The sequence below is a fragment of the Pollicipes pollicipes genome, unplaced genomic scaffold (genome assembly GCF_011947565.3).
Source record: "Pollicipes pollicipes isolate AB1234 unplaced genomic scaffold, Ppol_2.1 Scaffold_6686;HRSCAF=7923_pilon_pilon_pilon, whole genome shotgun sequence".
In the NCBI taxonomy this organism is placed as follows: domain Eukaryota; kingdom Metazoa; phylum Arthropoda; class Thecostraca; order Pollicipedomorpha; family Pollicipedidae; genus Pollicipes; species Pollicipes pollicipes.
The window spans coordinates 29,179,626-29,200,595 of NW_023596921.1; the positions used below are offsets into that span (position 1 = coordinate 29,179,626).

At 58.9% G+C, this 20,970-nt stretch overlaps 2 protein-coding genes across 2 annotated transcripts in view; one reads left to right on the plus strand and one right to left on the minus strand.

The window, feature by feature from the left end:
* Positions 1-5,171, plus strand: part of LOC119108159 (dmX-like protein 2) — a 59,506-nt gene extending 54,335 nt beyond the window's left edge. Inside the window, 5 exon segments of the mRNA XM_037231738.1 lie at positions 572-666; positions 2,213-2,326; positions 3,519-3,719; positions 4,112-4,273; positions 4,557-5,171. Of these exon segments, the coding sequence (XP_037087633.1) occupies positions 572-666; positions 2,213-2,326; positions 3,519-3,719; positions 4,112-4,273; positions 4,557-4,757 (773 nt within the window). The 3' untranslated portion in view covers positions 4,758-5,171.
* Positions 5,172-7,296: 2,125 nt separating this feature from the next.
* LOC119108160 (uncharacterized) lies at positions 7,297-20,591 on the minus strand. Its single transcript, XM_037231739.1, has 4 exons — positions 20,307-20,591; positions 8,593-9,010; positions 8,070-8,265; positions 7,297-7,350 (listed from the first exon to the last, which is right to left on the minus strand). Exons 1-4 carry the CDS (start codon positions 20,431-20,433, stop codon positions 7,297-7,299), a joined length of 795 nt encoding a protein of 264 aa, XP_037087634.1. The 5' UTR covers positions 20,434-20,591.
* Positions 20,592-20,970: the final 379 nt, after the last annotated feature.

Here is a 20,970-nt window from a genome sequence, read left to right on the forward strand (position 1 = left end):
TCCCGCCGTGTCCCTGTGGCCGGGTCTGTCGGCCGTGTCCCTGTGGCCAGATCTGTCGGCCGTGTCCCTGTGGCCGGGTCTGCCGGCGGTGTCTCTGTGGCCAGATCTGTCGGCCGTGTCCCTGTGGGCAGATCTGCCGGCCGTGTCCCTGTGGCCAGATCTGTCGGCCGCGTCACTGTGACCAGATCTGTCGGCCGCGTCCCCGTGGCCAGATCTGCCGGCCGTGTCCCTGTGGCCAGATCTGTCGGCCGCGTCCCTGTGGCCAGATCTGTCGGCCGCGTCACTGTGGCCGGTCTGTCGGCCGCGTCCCTGTGGCCGATCTGTCGGCCGTGTCCCTGTGGCCAGATCTGTCGGCCGTGTCCCTGTGGCCAGATCTGTCGGCCGTGTCCCTGTGGCTAGATCTGTCGGCCGCGTCCCTGTGGCCAGATCTGTCGGCCGCGTCCCTGTGGCCTGGTCTGTCGGCCGTGTCCCTGTGGCCAGATCTGTCGGCCGCGTCACTGTGACCAGATCTGTCGGCTGCGTCCCTGTGGCCGGGTCTGCCGGCGGCTGACGGCCGTCGCCGCCATTGCAGACATCACAGGCGCGCACGACGGCTCTGTGACGGTGCGAGAGTGGGGCGCCGATTGTCCGGTGGCCGTGCCCCGGCCCAGCGGCACCTACGCCAAGGTGAGCAGCCCCACGTACTGCCGGAGGCGTCCTGGTCCCGCCGGCGCCACACCCGCGTGTCGTGTGGACCGAGGCCGGCCGGCGTCCGGTGCAGAGCTCCTGACCCCGCACCGGGCTCAGGCCGTGTATGTTGCCGATAGTTGTTGATCGGGGTTGCGTCATGCTTCAGGCATGGAGTTGTGCGCTGATAATGATGCAGGCGCATGATCGCGAAGCGCAGTGTTCTAAACGTCTAGCGTATAAGCTGTTTTCCTATTTTTGTAGTCGGTGGGGTCTGGTGAACGGCTTTTGTCTCGGTAATGCCAATTAATTTTGAAACCTACTCAAAGTATCATTTGACGATGGTGCAGTACATTTTGTGTGCATGGGCTCCACGCCTGGCGCGGCGGGCATGGTCCGGCTCCCCGCCGCCAGCACAGCCGTGTGTGTGTGCGGCGCGGCGTCGGTCTGTGATCAGACGCCAGCACAGCCGTGTGTGTGCGGCGTCGGCCTGTGATCAGACGCCAGCACAGCTGTGTGCGGCGCGGCGTCGGTCTGTGATCAGACGCCAGCACCGCCGTGTGGGTGTGCGGCGCGGCTTCGGTCTGTGATCAGACGCCAGCACAGCCGTGTGTGTGCGGCGTCGGTCTGTGATCAGACGCCAGCACAGCCGTGTGTGTGCGGCGTCGGTCTGTGATCAGACGCCAGCACAGCTGTGTGCGGCGCGGCGTCGGTCTGTGATCAGACGCCAGCACAGCCGTGTGTGTGCGGCGCGGCGTCGGCCTGTGATCAGACGCCAGCACAGCCGTGTGTGTGCGGCGTCGATCTGTGATCAGACGCCAGCACAGCCGTGTGTGTTTGCGGCGCGGCGTCGGCCTGTGATCAGACGCCAGCACAGCCGTGTGTGTGCGGCGCGGCGTCGGTCTGTGATCAGACGCCAACGCAGCTGTGTGTGTGTGCGGCGCGGCGTCGGTCTGTGATCAGACGCCAGCACAGCCGTGTGTGTGTGCGGCGTGGCGTCGGCCTGTGGTCAGACGCCAGCACAGCCGCGTGTGTGCGGCGTCGGCCTGTGGTCAGACGCCAGCACAGCTGTGTGCGGCGCGGCGTCGGCCTGTGATCAGACACCAGCACAGCCGTGTATGTGCGGCGTCGGCCTGTGATCAGACGCCAGCACAGCTGTGTGCGGCGCGGCGTCGGCCTGTGATCAGACGCCAGCACAGCTGTGTGTGTACGGCGCGGCTTCGGTCTGTGATCAGACGCCAGCACAGCCGTGTGTGTGTGCGGCGTCGGCCTGTGGTCAGACGCCAGCACAGCCGTGTGTGTGTGCGGCGTCGGCCTGTGATCAGACGCCAGCACAGCCGTGTGCGGTGCGGCGTCGGCCTGTGATCAGACGCTAGCACAGCCGTGTGCGGTGTGGCGTCGACCTGTGATCAAACGCCAGCACAGCCGTGTGTGTACGGCGTCGGCCTGTGGTCAGACGCCAGCACAGCCGTGTGCGGCGCGGCGCCGGCCTGTGACCAGACGCCAGCTCTCGGCCGCGGCGACTGAGCTCTCTGACGTGCCGCAGGTCAACCGGGTGCGCTTCAATACGCAGGGAAACAAGTTCGGCGTGGCCGACAACGACGGCAACCTCAGCCTCTGGCAGATGAGCATGACTGCCCACCATGGCCGGCCCTTCTACGTGAGTGGCGGCCCTGCGCGCTGAGACCGCCGGGTGGGAGTCGCCCCGGTGACGGTCACCGAGTGACAGAGGCCGCCGGGTGGGGGTCGCCCCAGTGACGGTCACCGAGTGACAGAGGCTGCCGGGTGGGAGTCACCCCGGTGACGGTCACCGGGTGACCGAGGCCGCCGTTTGGGGCGTCTCTGGTGACGGTCACCGAGCGACAGAGGCCGCCGGGTGGGGGTCACCCCGGTGACGGTCACCGAGTGACCGAGGCCGCCGTTTGGGAGTCTCTCTGGTGACGGTCACCGAGTTACAGAGGCCGCCGGGTGGGAGCCTCTCTGGTGACGGTCACCGAGTTACAGAGGCCGCCGGGTGGGGGTCACCCCGGTGACGGTCACCGAGTTACAGAGGCCGCCGTTTGGGAGTCTCTGGTGACGGTCACCGAGTTACAGAGGCCGCCGGGTGGGAGCCTCTCTGGTGACGGTCACCGAGTTACAGAGGCCGCCGTTTGGGAGTCTCTGGTGACGGTCACCGAGTTACAGAGGCCGCCGGGTGGGAGTCTCTGGTGACGGTCACCGAGTTACAGAGGCCGCCGGGTGGGAGCCTCTCTGGTGACGGTCACCGAGTTACAGAGGCCGCCGGGTGGGAGTCTCTGGTGACGGTCACCGAGTTACAGAGGCCGCCGGGTGGGAGCCTCTCTGGTGACGGTCACCGAGTTACAGAGGCCGCCGGGTGGGGGTCGCCCTGGTGACGGTCACCGATCGATGGCGCCACGTCCTGTTAACTGCATGTCGATGCGTCGCACGTTCTGCGCCGCCTGTCGGTCTTCTTCTAGGAAGCATGTTTGAAAACTGGATGGATGTAGCCTGAAGCTACGATTTCGCTGTGCGTATTACACTTTCCTGAACGCTTGCTCGCCAGCTCAGGCTGATGTGGTGAATTTTGCAGTCCATGTTTTTTTTTCTAAACCAACTGTAGAATCACACGGTGTCCTCCCTCGGGATAAGTGTACAGATGCGGCATTTCGCAACTCGAAGTATCCGTGCACATTGTTGACCCTGATGCGTTGTTGTGATGCAAAGTGCGGGCGTCAATCGGTTCCAATGTGTAGCAGCATAAATGTCGGCAGAGCTAACATGCAGACGTCCGCCGTATGTTCGTTTGGAGCTCAGTGGTCGCGCTGCTCACGCGTGCCGGCCGCTGCCGCCAGACGCTCGACTGCCATAGTAAGGTGTGCAGTGACTTCGTGTTCGTCGGCTCCTCGTCACTGCTGGCCACGGCCGGCCTCAGCGCCGACAACAAGAACGTCTGCCTCTGGGACACGCTGCTGCCCAAGCGGAAGGCGCAGGTGGCCGGCTTCTGCTGCCACGAGTCGGGCGCCTCCACCCTGCTTTACTCGCCCATGCACCAGGTGCGCGGCCGACTCCAGGGCTGGCCGGAGACCGGCGGCGGCGCCAGCTGATTGATTGCCATTCCTATCGGTCATCGCGTGTTGGCTGATAGCCTTAGGATAATGACTACCGATGTCAATGACGTCGATCACAGTCAGTTCGTGATCATTACCATTATCGTAGCATGGTTTTCACATCATGTAACCTTTTCGCACAAAATTATGATCTTAATCGCACTCTGGCGCGGTATGGGGCATCTGTCGTCAGCAGCGTGCGGTGTCCGCACACCGGCCGTACGCTGGAAGTGCGGTCTGCATGCCGGCGGCTGTGACGCTCCGGCCGCACGCCGGAGGTGCGATCCACACACTCGTGGGTGTGACACCCCGGCTGACTGGCCGCCCGCCGCCGCCAGCTGCTCATCTCGGGTGGCAAGCGGGGCAGTGTGTGCATCTTCGATGTGCGGCGGCGTCAGGTGCGCCACCGCTTCTCGGCGCACGAGGCAGCCATCAAGTGCATGGCGCTCGATCCGGCCGAGGAGTACTTCGTCACCGGCAGCGACGAGGGCGACATCAAGGTACGGGGCGGCGCGGCGGCCGGCGCCTCCGCGCATCGGTCCGGGTCCAGGGCTGGGATCGGAGGCGGCGCGAGAATGCATGCCAGGGTTTCAGGTCGAGAACAGGCCGCGCGCTCGCCGGTGGTGCACGCGATGATTTCTCCGATGCAATACCGCACTCGGTGCCGCTGCGCCTGCGGGCCGCAGGCTGGCTGCGATCCTCCGCCAGTGCTGCCGCCTGTCGCTGGTGTGTGGAGTTGCCGTGACGGGCTCGGCGCGCTCACACCCCTCCCCTGCCGGCTAGGTGTGGGGTCTGACGGTGCGCGACGCCTTCTTCTCGTTCCCTGCCGAGCACGCACGCGGCGGCTTCTTCAAGAACGCCGGCCACGGCGTGACACAGCTGCACATCGACGGCGAGCACCGGCTGTATTCGTGCGGCGCCGACGGCTCGATGAAGCTGCGACTGGTGCCGCACCGCGACGCCGTCGTCCAGACCGTCTTCTGAGGCTGCGCTATGTGCTGGGGTCACCCCGTGGTCCAGTCCGCGCGCGCTGAACGGGCCGAGGACACGTGCTGGGGTCTTACTGCGGTCCGGTCTGGCTGATGATTGGCTGGTGTGGTCCTTGTACCGAGACGACCCTGTGACCCGGTCCGTGCGCTGAGACAATGGCCTGGTTCGCGTTCTGTACTGAGACCAGGTGCGTTCTTGTATCCAGAGTGCTCGTCTCGGAGACCAGCCAGCACGCGGTCAGATGGCTCGGGCTGCGTCAGGAGGCAGAAAGGGCCGCGAGAGTAATACATTCCAGACTGATGCCATCCTGCAGCGTGCACCAGACCCCGCGGCCGGCATGACGGCAGCGGCGGCCGCTCCCTGGCAGCAGAGAGCGGACGGAGGCCGGCGCAGGGGTCCGCAGCTTTGCCCCGCGCTGGGCGGCCGGCGCGTGTGGCGGCGGCGCGAGCGGACGCTCCGGTAGCGGGGTCGGACCGACGCGGCGCCGGCGGCGGGTGCACGGGTCACGCGACTGGCGCCCGGCGCCCGGCTCCCGAGCGGTGCCAGGCATTAATAACGCATGCGTTTATCGTGGTGTTGTGACATTAATTGGCGGCGTGCCAGCCGGCGCAATGCATGGATTAGGTCGTTCGGTGTGTTGACAGGCCCCCCGAGGGTTTTTCAAACAGGCCGTCTGTCACGTCCTCGGTGTGTCAGGTAGAGGTGAAGATAGGTCGGCCGCTCCAGTGTTGTCAGACGCGTCAACTAGCCGCTATCGCTCCATGTTGTTTGGCGTTTGGTTGTCTTTAAGTACATATTACTCGCTTCATGGTTGTATCGTATCAGCAGAAGGTTGACACGCCGCACCAGCGGGAGAATAACGCAGTGGTGATAACACAGTGTATGAGTTCTGGCCCAGTCACCTGGGCCCGTAATGTTATATACAGAAGGACACCGTTGTAGCTCCGAATTGTCTACATCGTTTACAAGACTTGTTTGTGTCTAGTACCTATATTGTCCAGCATTTTATGTGTCCTATAAGTCCAATAAATGTATGTTCCATTTCTTCGTGTGATATCTGAGCACCACCGCATTCTGAGCTCATTAACATCGCGAACGACCGAGGGCCAAGGGCTCCACACGCAGACCGAATCTGGTATATGCCGTGACATCGGAGGCTAAGTCGTCATCACAGGGCACGCGACGGTCAAGCCGAGCGATGGTGTCGTTCGCGCAGAAAGCCTCTTATCACGAGCTGTTCGGGACTCCGACCACGACAGACAAAGCTGATATAGCTAATAGGGCCCGGTATTTGGGCCGTTCCAGCAGCGGAACGGTTGCCAAAGAATTGCATGAGGCGCTGGCACGTCGCAACGAAATTCATGCAAATGTGTATTTACACCACAACGCAGACCGCGAACACGACAGGCTAACCGCGACGCGAGGCCGTCATCAAGCAGCCGGCGGCCGCCGCCCGGCGCGCCGCCAGCCGGGCGGCCGCCGCCGCTGCGTCTGTCTGAGGCTCAGTGACATCGCGCACCAGTGGCGACGTGCGCCACGCACAGCTGCTACGTATGCAGGTACTTAATGAACGTGGCGCGGAGAGTCCGGCTGTGACCGGCGCGCCGCTCCGGACCGCGCGCGGCCGCCACAGCGTTCACACGTGAGGGCAACATTGAGCGTCCGGCATCTGGGCGTTAGCGGGCATGCCCCCGCTTTCGCACCCGGTTGAGGCGTGGCTGCCGGCTCCACGCGGGGCGGGCACAAGGTCGCCAGTGGTCGTTCTCACTGGCGCGGCCGGGCCGTCTCCGGCGGCATGACGGCGCGGAAGTGTTGGTTGGCGGCCCCGCTGCCACCGCGGCCACGGCTGGCTGCACTCAGGCCTTGGCGGTGCCAGGCCGGGCGACGACGCCTCGCCGCGCGCATGGTGCATGCATACAACACCGAGCGAGCGGGACAGCCGGGGTGAGAGTGCGCCCGACTAACGTACGGCGGACAACTGACTGCCGATCTCACCGCCAGTGAGAGCGCGCTGGAACGTCGCTCGGCGGAGGTGCTGCGCTGTACACCATTGGCACAATGACGCGACTGCCACCGGCTGTCGCCCCGGCTGCTGGATCCCAAAGGGGCCGGAATAGCCTACCATCGACAGCTGGTGGTCCATGTAAGCGCGGCTCGAGTCGTAACGATATGGTGGGCGCCACTGTTGCTGACCTCGTGGAGTGGTCTGTTGTCCCAATTAACAGGGTTTCGTTCGCTGTTCTCACTGGGCCCAGCCCATTACTTGTCACATTCAGAGAACATTCCGTAGCGTTCTCAGAGGCAGTTGCACGAAGGTGGGATGCGTTCGTAAAGTGAGAGCGAAGATCCGCTAATAACATAACCGGCAACCGGCCACTTTTCTAATCACTGTTGGAGGCACGCGGAGGGGCAGCCAGCGCATGATGTAACGCACACAGAACGCCGGGCTGGCGGATCTGCGGTGTATGACCCGTCCGTGTCGTCCTTGAGCCACGCCCTCGCTGCGCCGACCACGCCCCGCCTGTCCGGCCGCCTAACGCCAGAGAGCTACGACCAGCGCTGCCTTCGCCTGCCTCCAGGCGGGCAGCTGTCAGAATGAGGCGAGACGTGACGATGGGCTGTGGACGCTTGCCCGGAGGGTACCGAGTTTTGTCCCCTCGACCTCCCTATCAGTGAAAACTTACAGTCCAAATGTCGCGCTATGGACTTTGATCTGTGAGAGTGACACCACTGCATGAAGGACTGCCACGTGCCCACTTGAGTCCTTCTGCCGCGGTCCATTCTGCTGCCTCTGGTCGCCGAGTGTTCAACACACGTGCTGCCGACTGGGATATCTCAGTACAGCAGCAGCCCTTGCGCCTCCGATCGTGCTGTCCTAGGCTCACCACTCGGAGGCCGAACGGCGCAGCGGTGGCGCAGTTCCACTGGCTGAGGCTCGCGTGTCCTCGCGTGGACCTGCGACTACCTCCAGCGAGACTAATGCGGGCGTCGCCGAGACGCGGGTCTGCGGCGTCGCGAGTTGGCGCGCGCTTGCAGTAGCTCCAGCAAAGGGTTCTTGTTCTGCGGCGGCGGCGACGGCGGCTCAGCAGGCTCTAGCGCAGCCTTGGAGGCCGGCTGGCCCGCGGGGGTGGCGGGGACCGGCAGTGAGGGCGTGCTGGTCGGCCGGGTGCCGCTCGCCGCCGCCGCCGGGCTGGGCTGAAGCGAAGCCTGCTCAACCGGCCCCTGGCGCGGCAACTCGCGCGCGTCGCGGCCAGGCGCGGCCGTCGGCTCGCCGCCGTACAGGGTGGTGACGCGGCCGGCGGTCACCACCACGGTCGGCGTCACCACCACAGTGTCCGTCTGCAGCCGCGTGGCTGTCAACACGTGCGTGACGGTGTGCACGTGCTCGACGGTGGTGGGCTGGTCGCCGCGCAGCGCCGCCACCGTCGACGTTCGGCTGAGGAAGATGGTGGTGATGATCGTGGAGGTAGTGACGCGCAGGCTGGTGCTGGGCGCCAGCAGGCTGGTGACGGCAGTCGGCGCCGACGGCTTCGGCGGCTTCGGCGGAGGCGGCGCGGCGTCGGCCGACTCCGGGAACTTGCGAGCCAGGTGGACGGTCGGGTCCTCCGGGTCGGCCAGGTCAGTCAGGATAGGAGTGGCGGCCAGGGGCGAGCCGACGGCCACCTGCGCCAGGGGCGGCCCGACCGGCAGACTCGGCTGAGCCGCTGGCCACGGCTGGCCCTGGTCCGGCGCTCCGGCCAGAGGCGCGCCCGGCACCGATCCAACGCCCGGCACCGGCACACCGCCCGCCACCGGTCCACCGCCCGGCACGGGCACACCGCCCGCCAACGGCACACCGCCCGGCACCTGTCCACCGCCCGCCACTGGTCCACCGCCCGGCACCGGCACGCCACCCGGCACCGGCACACCGCCCGGCACCGGTACACCGCCTGACATTGGCGCACCGCCCGGCTGTGTCGGGGCTGGTACGCTGTTTCGGATGTTGGCCATCAGACTGAGAAGACGAGCCGGATCGCCTTCGGAAACGCGCTGCAGCAGCCCGAGCATCGCCGCCTGGCCGGCCGTCGTGCTAATGAGGGTGGGCAGCGGGTCGGTGCCGCGCCGTCGGCGCAGCGCCAGCAGCGCGCCCGCCATCCGGTCCGACTGCTCATGCTGCTGCTGCGTCACTGCCTGGCCGCTCTGCGCCTGCACCAGGTAGTAGTAGAGCAGGTAGTTGAGCAGGGCCGGGTCCACGCAGCCGCCGCCGCCTGCCGGACACCAGCGACATGCGTCAGGGTATCCTGCGGGACTCGCGTCAATGTGTTTGGAGGTCGCGACGCCGCAACAGCTGACGCACACGTCGCGGGAGAGGCGTGCGACAACAGGTGTGCGCGGATCAAATTCGCAACTTTCTGACGTATGTGTAGCATCAGAGTTCGGTCGCAATAAGGGCTGCGGAAGACGTGGTGTCGTCGCCTTTGCCAGTCAGCTGGCATGGCTGCGTGCAGAACAACGGAGCCCAGTGCTGTTAATGACGAACTGTGTACCAGATGACCGTCTGAGCCATATGCAAACACAGGGGAGTGAGAGACATGGATTAAGGGAGTAAATCGACTTTGCTTTAACACTTAACGCTATGCATGCTCGCGGAACGACGATGCCGCTTATAACATGTTTAGAATAGGAATGGGAGCTGTTCTAATTATGTTAAGCATCCAGTTGTGTAAAAGAGCGGAAGTTATCATCACGATAGCGATCATGATGGGCAGACGGCCTTGTTTCTCCATACGGACGGATATTTATGTCCGATTAGACCAGCTAATGCATCTGGCCAACTCATCGCGATTCCATAGAGATACCACCACGTCTGCCGCTTTGGGGCGTCCGAAACAAGGTCACCTGACCCGAGAACGGTGCGGTGGCCCCACCGAAGCCCACGTGGTGACCTTCGTGGGACAAAAGTGACCATTCTGCTCCACCAGGTCCAGCGCTCGGGGCCACGCTGTGGCAATGGCTGAGGCCTATTGGGCGGTGGGGTCAGACACAGTTCAGTCACTCTGTCACTTCAAGGCCGATGAGGTACACGTCTCAATTATACCGCCGCCCACTTGCGCCGCTATGCGAGGGCTGCGGATGCAGATGTGTAGAAGGCACGCATCGACATTCAGGAATGTCAAGATATGTACTGCGTAACCACACGCGCTCACACAAAGGCATGATGAGAGACGGGGCCGCGCGAAGTCAGCTTGCCGCGAGCGTGTTTCTCCTGACACTGGGTTAACGTCGCGTCGTTATCCTGCCGCTGTGATACCGTCCCGTTTTTGGACTGACAGACCAAAGGGCAACTGGCCGCAGCGTGCGCCCCATAGACGGTGGCGGTCCTGGGCACGTGGAGGTACGTCTGAGAGGCCACAAGGAGAGGTTTCGATCTCATCTGGCCAGCTAGCAGGGGAACAAAGCACACTGATCTCGGCTTTGCAGCGTTAAGGAAACTCTACACGTTACAAACTCCGTCCTCCATGTGCAGGTCAGACCTGTAACATTCCTGAGCGAGAACCTGGACAGTTCAGAATGCGTGAAACGAAACAGCACTCCCAAAAGCACACCCTGTCACTGAGAGGCGCGGGCGGCCATCCCAATAGGCCATGACATTACCGGCACGTTCGTTGTTGTCTAGGTTAGCGTCGCACCAACGTACCGGGCCCCGGAGCCACCCTGCGGCGGGCAACGCCGCCCAGCTCTGGCCGAACGGCACCCCGCATTGTTGAGCTGCCGTCACCGCCTGGGATGCTGTCGAGGTCCGAGGTGCATTGCGGTTCCCGACCAGCTAAACCGGCTCACTGCAGGCGTACTCACTGCATGCCTGCAACGGCATCCGTAATTCGATGGCGAAAGCCGCCATCCAAGGCTGTCGCTTTGCTGGGCAATGAGCGGGTGATAGAATGCTGGCGGGTGGTCGCACGCGTCGTCCTTCAGCACAATACCGGTAAATTGAATCAGCCAATCTAGAAAAATGTGACAACCAATTTGAAATGCCATACGCAGCCTTGTTCCTCCTCAACGCAATGCGCCCATGCATGCCGTAGGACGCAGCAGTAGCAAGGCTGGGTAATCGGAACTTTACGCTTCGTGCCTATGCCGCGCAATAAAATGTTAAGTTGTATGCCAGGAAAGTTCATGAAGCTCTTGTTGAGCGCAAATTGATGTTCATATCTGATCTGAAACAACAGGCGGACACGGAACCTACGAACTTTTATTGTAGCAATAACGAAAATGATAGCTTTCCGATATCGTTATCAATTGGAGATCGGGCTAGTTAAGCCTTACGGGCTGGGCCATGTATCTATCGCCGCAGAGACGTGTGCAAGACTTTCCGCATCCTGCCTCGCGTTTCCCCTCGATGTCATACGATTCGAGAAAAAATCGCCTCGCATCTCTTCCACACCCAGCTGAGCTCGGACCCCGGTCACCGTCTCTCGTGTCCCGATCCACTGGAATTTGAAGCGTCCATGCCGGAGGAGGATATGCTAAGCTTTCTGTGCACGCCCCTACACCACGGTCCGCACCCGTTCTCGGCGAGATGATCGGTGTCGTCCCACCGCCGGTGCGCCCCTCCCCAGAGCCGCCCGGTTAACACACCATCCATCACCATCACCAACAGCACCAGTTGCCGATCCGCAGATTAGGCGCTGTGGCGTAATAACCGACGGAGTTTTCCAGACGGGGTTATTAAATGTGGCCGGCGCGGGCTCCCGACGCATGAGCTGCGGATGTGCCCAGCACCGGCCGACCGGTTCCACTCTGCTTGGCCGGCTTTGGTCACAAGTTCGCGAACGGGGCGCGAGATCACCAAGCCCGGATCGCAGGCCTGCACGGCGCACGCGCCATCTGCGCTGACAAGTCACTTGTTGAACTGGCGGGACATTGACGGCCTTACTGATATCGAAGTGCATGCTCGTACATCTATGTCTTCAACGGACTGTCACCGTGCCGATGTGTTGCACTGATGCCGGGCGAAGCACTGCCGCGGCATATCACATTGACTGCGGTTTTCCAGGTAGACCAGTGAGCGTCCCCAGTGCTCCCGCTGCGGTGATTCGCAGCATGCTCTGAATCACAGGGCGAGGCATCTCCGGCTCATTCAAAGAGATCCAACCAGAGGCAGACGTAAGGTTAGAGCGAACATAGTACGCGGCGTCAGCTGCACCGGAATAGGATGGCGCAAGTCCCAGGACGGTGTGGTACAAGTCCCAGGGCAAGGTGGTACAAGTCCCCGGGACAGGGTCATCCCGGATGGAATTCCCGTCGTCACGGGAAGATGCATCACTTAGATAGTCATGCCACTTAGAAGTCACTTAGAAGATAGTCATGGAACAGCGCAGGAAAATTGTTTCTCACAATAATCCAAATCAATCCATCACAACCAACTTGGTATGAATTATGACTTCAAACAAATGACAAAGCACGATGAAAACGGACCGAAATGTGACAAATCACATTTCTGAGCGCTGCTTCGTCGTGGAAAGCTCGCATAAACAGCTCCTACCTGAGCAGGGCACCTGCAGTCACGGGATGGGACACCGCCGGCTGCGGGAGTAACCAGCACCACCGTCCTTTCCCGCCCGAGCGCATTCGGGCCCGGGAACGGCGGCCTTTGGACTGGAGAGCGAGGACCGCTTGTCTCAGATCCGACAGGTTCAGGTTTGCCTGCCCCGGGACCGTGTTTCCCAGAAGCGGCAGTCGTCACAACGGTCTGCAGCTGTCCATAGTTGAGCTGTAGGACGGATGCAGTGTCGGTGTGGTGACAGACCCTCGACAGCTGGTGCCGGCTCTTCGGCCCCCGTCGTCAGACGAGTTCACATCCCCACCACCAGCACCACGTCACCACGTTGCCATGTGTAGTCGGGGTCAATATCCGGGCACTAGCGGACTCCAGCACTGGACCACGTGGCGGCCCGCATACCCAGCTGGCGCCGAACACTCCCCTGGACTCGAGCGGAGAGATAACTGCCAGGAGTCTAATCTATCGAACCCCGCTGTTAGGAGCTGTCATCTCCAGGCCACCCTGCAGTGGGCCCGAACCTCTGGCCACCGGGGCAGTGGGCGTGAATCCGTTCGCACTGCTGCCTCTGTTCATCCGGGTCACCGCGTGACGGACCGCTCGGTGTGGTCGGCCGGTCGGATTGGGCCGAGGATTGCAGCCGTGCTCGGTGCGAACGGTGAGCTCCCAGGGTCGCCGCCCGTGTCCGGCCCGGTGACACGCAGGTGGCCAGTCACATCCGGAGAGGTGAGCTCCCAGGCTCGCCGCCCGTGTCCGGCCCGGTGACACCCAGGTGGCCAGTCACATCCGGAGAGGTGAGCTCCCAGGCTCGCCGCCCGTGTCCGCGGCCCGGTGACACCCAGGTGGCCAGTCACATCCGGAGAGGTGAGCTCCCAGGTCGTCGTCCGTGTCCGGCCCGGTGACACGCAGGTGGCCAGTCACATTCGGAAAGGTGAGCTAACAGATCAGCGGACTCGTGTCCGGCCCGATGGCTCACAGATCAGCGGCCTTGTGTCCGGCCCGGTGACTTACAGATCAGCGGACTCGTGTCCGGCCCAGTGACCCACAGATCAGCGGACTCGTGTCCGGCCCGGTGACTCACAGATCAGCGGACTCGTGTCCAACCCGGTGACTCACAGATCAGCGGACTCGTGTCCAACCCGGTGACTCACAGATCAGCGGGCTCGTGTCCGGCCTGGTGAGCACCGGGCCACTCACCCGGAGAGCACCAGGACAGTGCTGTAAGGAGATGTTTTTATGCATGTAATTTTCGGGAGCTACCTCAATGCGATCCAAAAATGTTGAGTAAAACTACGCAATACTGTGCGCCTTTTCACTGATTCTATATCCGATCTGGCCCACTCCTCCATGGCAAGCCTCATTTCTAGTATACTTTTATCGGTGCATTGCATTTTGGCCCCATTGGACGTAAAATGTTGAGTACAGTACATCTGAAGTCATTTGCTAAGCTCACAACCCAGCATTGAAATATTCAATCCATTTCAACCATACTGGCTGGCCAGTGTTCAAGTCCCGGTCAATGTTCAGCCCAGTCGAAAGATTAACGACCCTAAGCTTTATGCATTCGCCACAAATCCGCAAATAGACACGAATGTATCGGATACCACGCAGAGCTGTTCTGTACAGACCGCGCTTGACAAACGCTTGGTCTGAGTACTTCAACCCATTATGGTCACACATGCTATACCGGTCAGTGCACGCAATGGCGTAGGCTCAATGCCAAGTAGTTTACGCGCGAGCTATAATGCTCAAGCTATGCCAAAAACTTAAAATTCCTTTGTTGTCCTAAGCAAGTTATGCGCTTTCTTTTAAAGCTGGTGTAAGTTTTCCAGATGTCTCCCATGGACTTCCATTTGCAACAGTATCCAATGCAATGAGACCTTCAGTTTAACAGCATTGGGGACACTGGAGCGTCACGTAGTAGTCGCGTCTTGTTCAACGAGTTGCCTAACGCTAGATAATCCGCATGATATCAAGTGGTGTTGGCTGAAACGGGCAGTGACACAAAAACACCCGGCCTCTGAATCCAAGCCAACAAGACAACGTACGTAACCCAACATTGTAGACAGCTGACTTGACTTGACTGTTAATATTTAAACGGCGGATTCCGCATTTTCATCACAGGAAGAATGTGGGTCAACCTCACCCATTCAATTCTCGTGGTGCGCTCAGTAAATACACCAGGGAGGAATCGATAGGCGCATGAGCGCGCCGTCCGGAAGCTACGTCACGGCTTGGGCTGCCCCCTTACTGCTGTTTGAATACCGGGAGTTCAGGGCTCAAAAGCGACTTTGGCTGGGCCGTGCGAGCGAGACAAGCACAAGGACTGGTAGCAAGATCCACATGAAATGGCTCGAGTTATGAGCATCACGTCTGACAACGCTTCTTACGCGGATCACTGATATGTTGGCGGTAGCGTTTGTTTTACTTCATCGTACGTCATGCAAAATGGATTGGGTAAAACATGCCATAAGAAGTATAAAAAACGCAGGATAATGAAACCACCCTGCACGGTTACCAGGAGCGCCTGTTGCCTCGTGTAACGTCATGTCACGACACACGCCGATGCCTTGCCCCACCTCGGCCCGTCGTTTAAATAACTCATGCCGTCTTGGAATGCAGACACGATGCCGCTTTCCGCTGTGCCGGCGGCATGGCTACAGCTGGTGTAAAGGCCTGCTTTGTAAAGCTTAGCTGAAGAAGCGCCGTCCATTCGGGTCGATGCCAGGTGGTGTAAGCCGTTTCCCAGAGGTGGCTCAGTAAATACACCAGGGAGGAATCGATAGGCGCATGAGCGCGCCGTCCGGAAGCTACGTCACGGCGTGGGCTGCCCCCTTACTGGGCCGCGAGGTGGTGGCCGGGCTCGGAGCATGCCCTCAGGGTCACTCCACAGCACGCGTCCTGTGGTCCGTCAGCAACAGTTCGGCTCGGAGCATGCCTTCAGGGTCACTCCACAACACACGTCCTGTGGTCCGTCAGCAACAGTTCGGCTCAGAGCATGCCCTCAGGGTCACTCCACAACACACGTCCTGTGGTCCGTCAGCAACAGTTCGGCTCAGAGCATGCCCTCAGGGTCACTCCACATCACGCGTCCTGTGGTCCGTCAGCAACAGTTCGGCTCAGGGCGTGTGGCAGAGAAACAAGCCACGGAAAGGAGCACTTGCAGACAGACTTATCTAAATCGACCATTGGGCGCACAAAAACAAGAGGCCGTGAAAGCTAGACCTTGGCCTAGGGTCACACTTACGGTGTGCACAGACATGAAGGCGTGAGTAGGAAGTGAGTGAGTAGTGAGTAGAAAGAAGCAGATCAAGCAGCAGTAAAACGTGATGTCAGATAGCAGGACAACAAAATGGGTCTGTGGTGTGGTGTTTTGCGTCGATCACAACGTATCTTCTGATGTGCTGAAGAGCTCTGACCACAAGTTGATATTTGCTTGCGACATTGAGCCAAGGCCAGTTTTTAAACGTACTCTCATTTGTTCTGTTCCTGGAGGCGCTCCCGAAAGCGGCTGACTTATCTGCTGTCAGGGCGCAGCGCTGGCTGACTTATCTGCTGTCAGGGCGCAGCGCTGGCTGACTTATCTGCTGTCAGGGCGCAGCGCTGGCTGACTTATCTGCTGTCAGGGCGCAGTGCTGGCTGACTTATCTGCTGTCAGGGCGCAGCGCTGGCTGACTTATCTGCTGTCAGGGCGCAGTGCTGGCTGACTTATCTGCTGTCAGGGCGCAGCGCTGGCTGACTTATCTGCTGTCAGGGCGCAGTGCTGGCTGACTTATCTGCTGTCAGGGCGCAGCGCTGGCTGACTTATCTGCTGTCAGGGCGCAGCGCTGGCTGACTTATCTACTGTCAGGGCGCAGCGCTGGCTGACTTATCTGCTGTCAGGGCGCAGCGCTGGCTGACTTATCTGCTGTCAGGGCGCAGCGCTGGCTGACTTATCTGCTGTCAGGGCGCAGCGCTGGCTGACTTATCTGCTGTCAGGGCGCAGCGCTGGCTGACTGGATGATATATATATATATATATATATATATATATATATATATATATATATATATATATATATATATACATATAAATTGACTAGATACAAAACTGTGCATATACTTCGGTAACACTACGTGGGTGAATCACAGATAGTTTATGTAAGGAACAGGATGGTTTATCAAGGGATATGTCGCCAAATATGGGAGATGATCCAGAATGTCAACTTTCGGTTCGCTCTATTCAAAACGTCAATGACTCGAGGCGCAAATCTCTCCATACCGTTCGCATGGAGAGGTTTGTGTAGAAAGGTATATGTTCGTAATGGAGATGTCTACAGTTTAGGCGGAGCTCGGCAGGGAGCAGAACCCAAATAACTTTTGACCGAAACTCACAGGAAACGGCTCAGAATGAAAGCACACCGATGTATTTTTTTTTTTACGCCAGGGCGGCTTGCCCTCTGCGCGTTCCGTTCGCAATGCGTCGCTTCAGGCCTAGACTAGCTGTGGCGCAGCCATGCAGCGGACGTATAGCCTGATTTATGGCAGCCCAGCTGGTCCAGTTAGCGGACAGTTGGTTTCATGATTGACCGTCTGCCGTTGAAATGACAATAGACTTACAGAGGCTGAGCTCAAACAGCTCAGCATACAAGAACATACCTTACCCAGCATGCATGCAAACCCTAAAACAGCTATGTAAAGGTCTGGAGAAAGTGTGCCTGTGTTAAGATATGATAACTTCGGTTGTGTACGCCCTGCTGCACTTTGACTCGTGTCCACGCGATCAATGTCAGTTGATAGTTTACGGAGTGCAACTTCGGTGGCGCTAATCCCATTCGAAAAATAACGCCACCACGCCGGGATTCCTTAGATCAGCTCGGTCACTCCGGGTGAAAGGCCAGCGCGCGGAGACCTCTCCACGTGCCGAGTCGGCGGCGTCTGAGCTGTGAGTGCGACACTGCGCGGGACCTGACCTCCCGACGAGAGGTCACGCACAGCCAGCGGGCGTGACGTGGACGCCATTGACCAACGCCATCGACGCTCGATGTGAGCCGATTGGTCTTTAGCGTGAAGATAATGGGGGATTACTCGATAATGAACGCGCTCCATTATGTGCCACTTTATTTGCGATTTATTCGCGATTAGCAAGGCTTTTTCTGGCCACCTCTGATGTGGGGCGTGCTCGTCCAGTGACTCGGAGAGCTTGTGTCTCCCTCCCCTTATCAAAGTTATCATGCGCATCCCCGCATGCGCGATGAGTGTTCACGATGAAACATTTGAGATAGACACGTCACACTCTCCACATCGAGGACAAGTGATGATGTTTTAAGCCGCGCAAGAGCTGCGCCAGGTTTTCATGAGCAATTTTGAGCTTTGCCTAGCCCCATTGCGAAATTCTACATGCATCAATGCCATCAATGAGACAACGAGTGAAATACATGACGGTTTGTAAAACTTTTACTGAAATGGTGTTAGGATAGTTAGGTAATATGAAAAGGTTCGTTAATCATGTCAAGACAGCCAATCACGAAGATGACAAATTCACGAACACCGTCGATCGCCTGTTCGCGTGAATAACTTGTTTCAAGGGATGCGTATTTCCATTAGACTATATTGGTATGCTTAAACTACTGCCAGGTGGCAGCTAAAAAGTGACATTAAGTTTATTAGTGAAACCAATAACCAAGGACACATAAAAGACATCGACACTGTGCGGGTGCGCTGCGAGTGATGCTTCTTGTCACCACCATATCAAAACCTTTTCATCTTATAGGCTAACTTTGTATAAAGTCCGCCTCTCTAAAGTTTGCTTTAATCGTAACTTAATCCTCAAAGGTGTCGGGACTATGAAACAAACCGCAATATTCGAGGGCACCTGTGCCGCATAAAGTCGTAACCCTTACCAATCGATAAAGAACATGCCATTTCATCAGTCATTCTGAAGCTGGGAATGTGTGTCCAGTGGCGGCGGAGCCTCTGTGGAGATGAGAGGGGGACAAGTTATTTTCCCCGTTTCTTTGCACTCACCAGCGCCGGGTGGCTGCCCCCTCCCGCTTCCTCATTATCCTGTGCGCGTTGTCACCGTAGGTTGGACAACGTGCCTTCTCAAGCACACCGAATCTGATTTATCTGCTCTTCTTTTCATAATGATCGGATTGTTTCAAACTTTCTATTCAGTAATGATCAAGGTTGGATGGAGCCTTCTCAGTTGGATGGAGCCTTCCCATTTGGCTCATCTTAGCATACTTGGCTGAGCAGCTGGTGTGTTTTCCCTTTCAGATTACGGGAAAGGAGCAAATTTTAATATCTTTTTGGCGTTTTGCTAGAAAATCTGTTGACTGTTCCCAGCGATAACAAACCAAGCTCTTTCACGCTTCGTTCGACAATGGTCGTGCCAGCAAAAGCATAATTTTACGGTAATGAAGGCATCCAAAAAAGGTCCCATAAGTTGTTCTCAGTCTTATGAATTTAGTGGAATTGCGTGGAAGCGGACGGTTTGATGCTTACAGCTATCGTAGAGAATAAGCTTTGTTTTTCCAGCGAATGCGTCTTATTCCAGCGCCACAAGAGGGAGGGATTCGTAATTTTTGACCAGAGCAGGTCTTGAGCTCAAGAGTGTTTTTTTGTGTGTAATTTCAACTGATGACAATTCTTCTATTTAACTGAATACACAGCAATCGCAGAATATGGTTGTGTCACGAAACCAATAATTCATGAAACAGGTATTTTTGCACGCATTTGTGGCGGTTTTTCGGCCACACAATAGCATGCATTCCCTCGCTCGAAGTTGCGAGACTTAGGCCCCAGCGGTGTGCATTTCAGACGGAATTTCCCAACGTCTTTGCGATAGATTGCTGACTTTCCCATTGAAAAGAACAAAGCTAATGCCGTATTCGATGTGGCTAACTCTCTCATAGAATCCACCTCAGCTAATATCCACGCGTTAAAAATGGGCATCGAGGTGCATCAGGCCTACTCACCTAAATGAACTCCCAAAGGTGTCTGGGGCCGTTTCCTTTGTTTTGGTAATATCTACATGCTTTCACATCTATTATCACTTCGCTCATCTCGCGCAGCACAACATATCTTGCTGGTATTGCATTGATTAACTCGTATGTCCACAATGTCGGCGACTTTTAATGCACACGTGGTGACATGAGCATACGTGTCTTACGTTAGGAAAGGGGTGGTAGGCTGAGGATATCAAGTGAGATGCGAGGAATAAAGATTGGCTGAAAGAGCATGCTGGCAGTCCAGGTCGATGGCAGATGCCATCAGTTGGTTAGTTAAGAGTCGCTCGGTGCGCCTTTGAAAGCTTTGGTGTTCAAAACTGCTTAAAACGTGTCCAATTGATCATCATTTAATCAATCAATCATATTCAACCCGATGCGTTTGCCAACATATTAACAGAAAAGGCAAATCGTTGAAAATCGAACAGTCAAATCGTACGTGACATCCAAAAGGGCGCTGCAGCCTGAGATCATGGTGGCCAAGGTTGTGAATCTTCATCAGTGTTTTGTAGCAAAGGCCGGGGCCGGTGACGTAGGTCGGTTTCTCCATAACCCATCAAGTGACTCCCGGTGGGAGCCCCAACCGAGCGCACGTGCATCGGATATGGACGGACTAAAGCGCTTCCCTGGTTTAAGCTCCCGCGCGAAACCCTCAAGAGAGATCCCTGCGCAAGGCGAGTCTCGGCAGCGGAAAACTTCCAAATCCACGTAGTCTCGCTCCACCCTGCTTCATCCGATAGCCCTGGAATGGTCGCCGGCCAAAATGGCTCCAATCCAAACAAAACGATGCAAAGAAGAAAAATAAAACAAACCCACTGGACTTCCGTCAGCCTTTACCGCCGGTCAACATGCGTCTGGTCTGGATCTGGGTTTGCGCCAGCGTCTAGTCTGACCGATATGATCCCAGCCTGCGCTGGGGTCACATCGGTCAGACTAGACGCTGGCATCAGCCGAGGGTCACGTGTCTGAGCTGATGCTGACCCGTGCGGCCTGACCTGTAACCTCCCGCACTCACCAGTGGTTGGCGGCAGCAGTGCCTGCCGCTTCTCTCGGCTCTCCGCGGGCCCGTCAAATCCATCCTCCACTGGGGCGTACCCGTACACACCACAGGCCAGGGCCAGCAGGAGCCGGGCGGGCCGCATGCTAGCGATCGTCACGCGCCGAACACGTCTCTCCTCCCGGCGTCACCCCTCCGTTGGCGTTGCCGTGACGTTACTCGCGTCGTCCGGGCGCCGGCCGCGGCCTCGGCTGACCTGCCGTGCTCTCGGGCTCTCGGGCTTGCCACGGGCGTGCCACTCGCGCTGGGCCGCTGCCGCAGACTGAGCCGGCAGTGGTGGACCGGCCTCTCCCGGCAGACCGGCCGCCGCCAAGGGCGGGCGGCGGGCCGGCCGCCCCGCCCGCGCTGGCGGGCTCGGCCCGCGGCCGCGAGCGCCCCGGGCTCGCCGGAGCGGAGCGCGGCGCCGGAACTCCGACGCCTGGAGTGAAACACAGCACCAGCGCCGGCCGCGACCTCGGCCTGGAGCCGGGCGCAGAGCACCGACGCAGGCGGGGAGACCCGAACCGCTCCGCCGTCGCATCCCAAACGACGGTACGTAGCATCCTGCTCCGACCAATCAAGTTGCAACCAAAGCTGTAGCCCTGTAGATCACCTGGCGGAGCGCCAGACACTGACAGGTCAG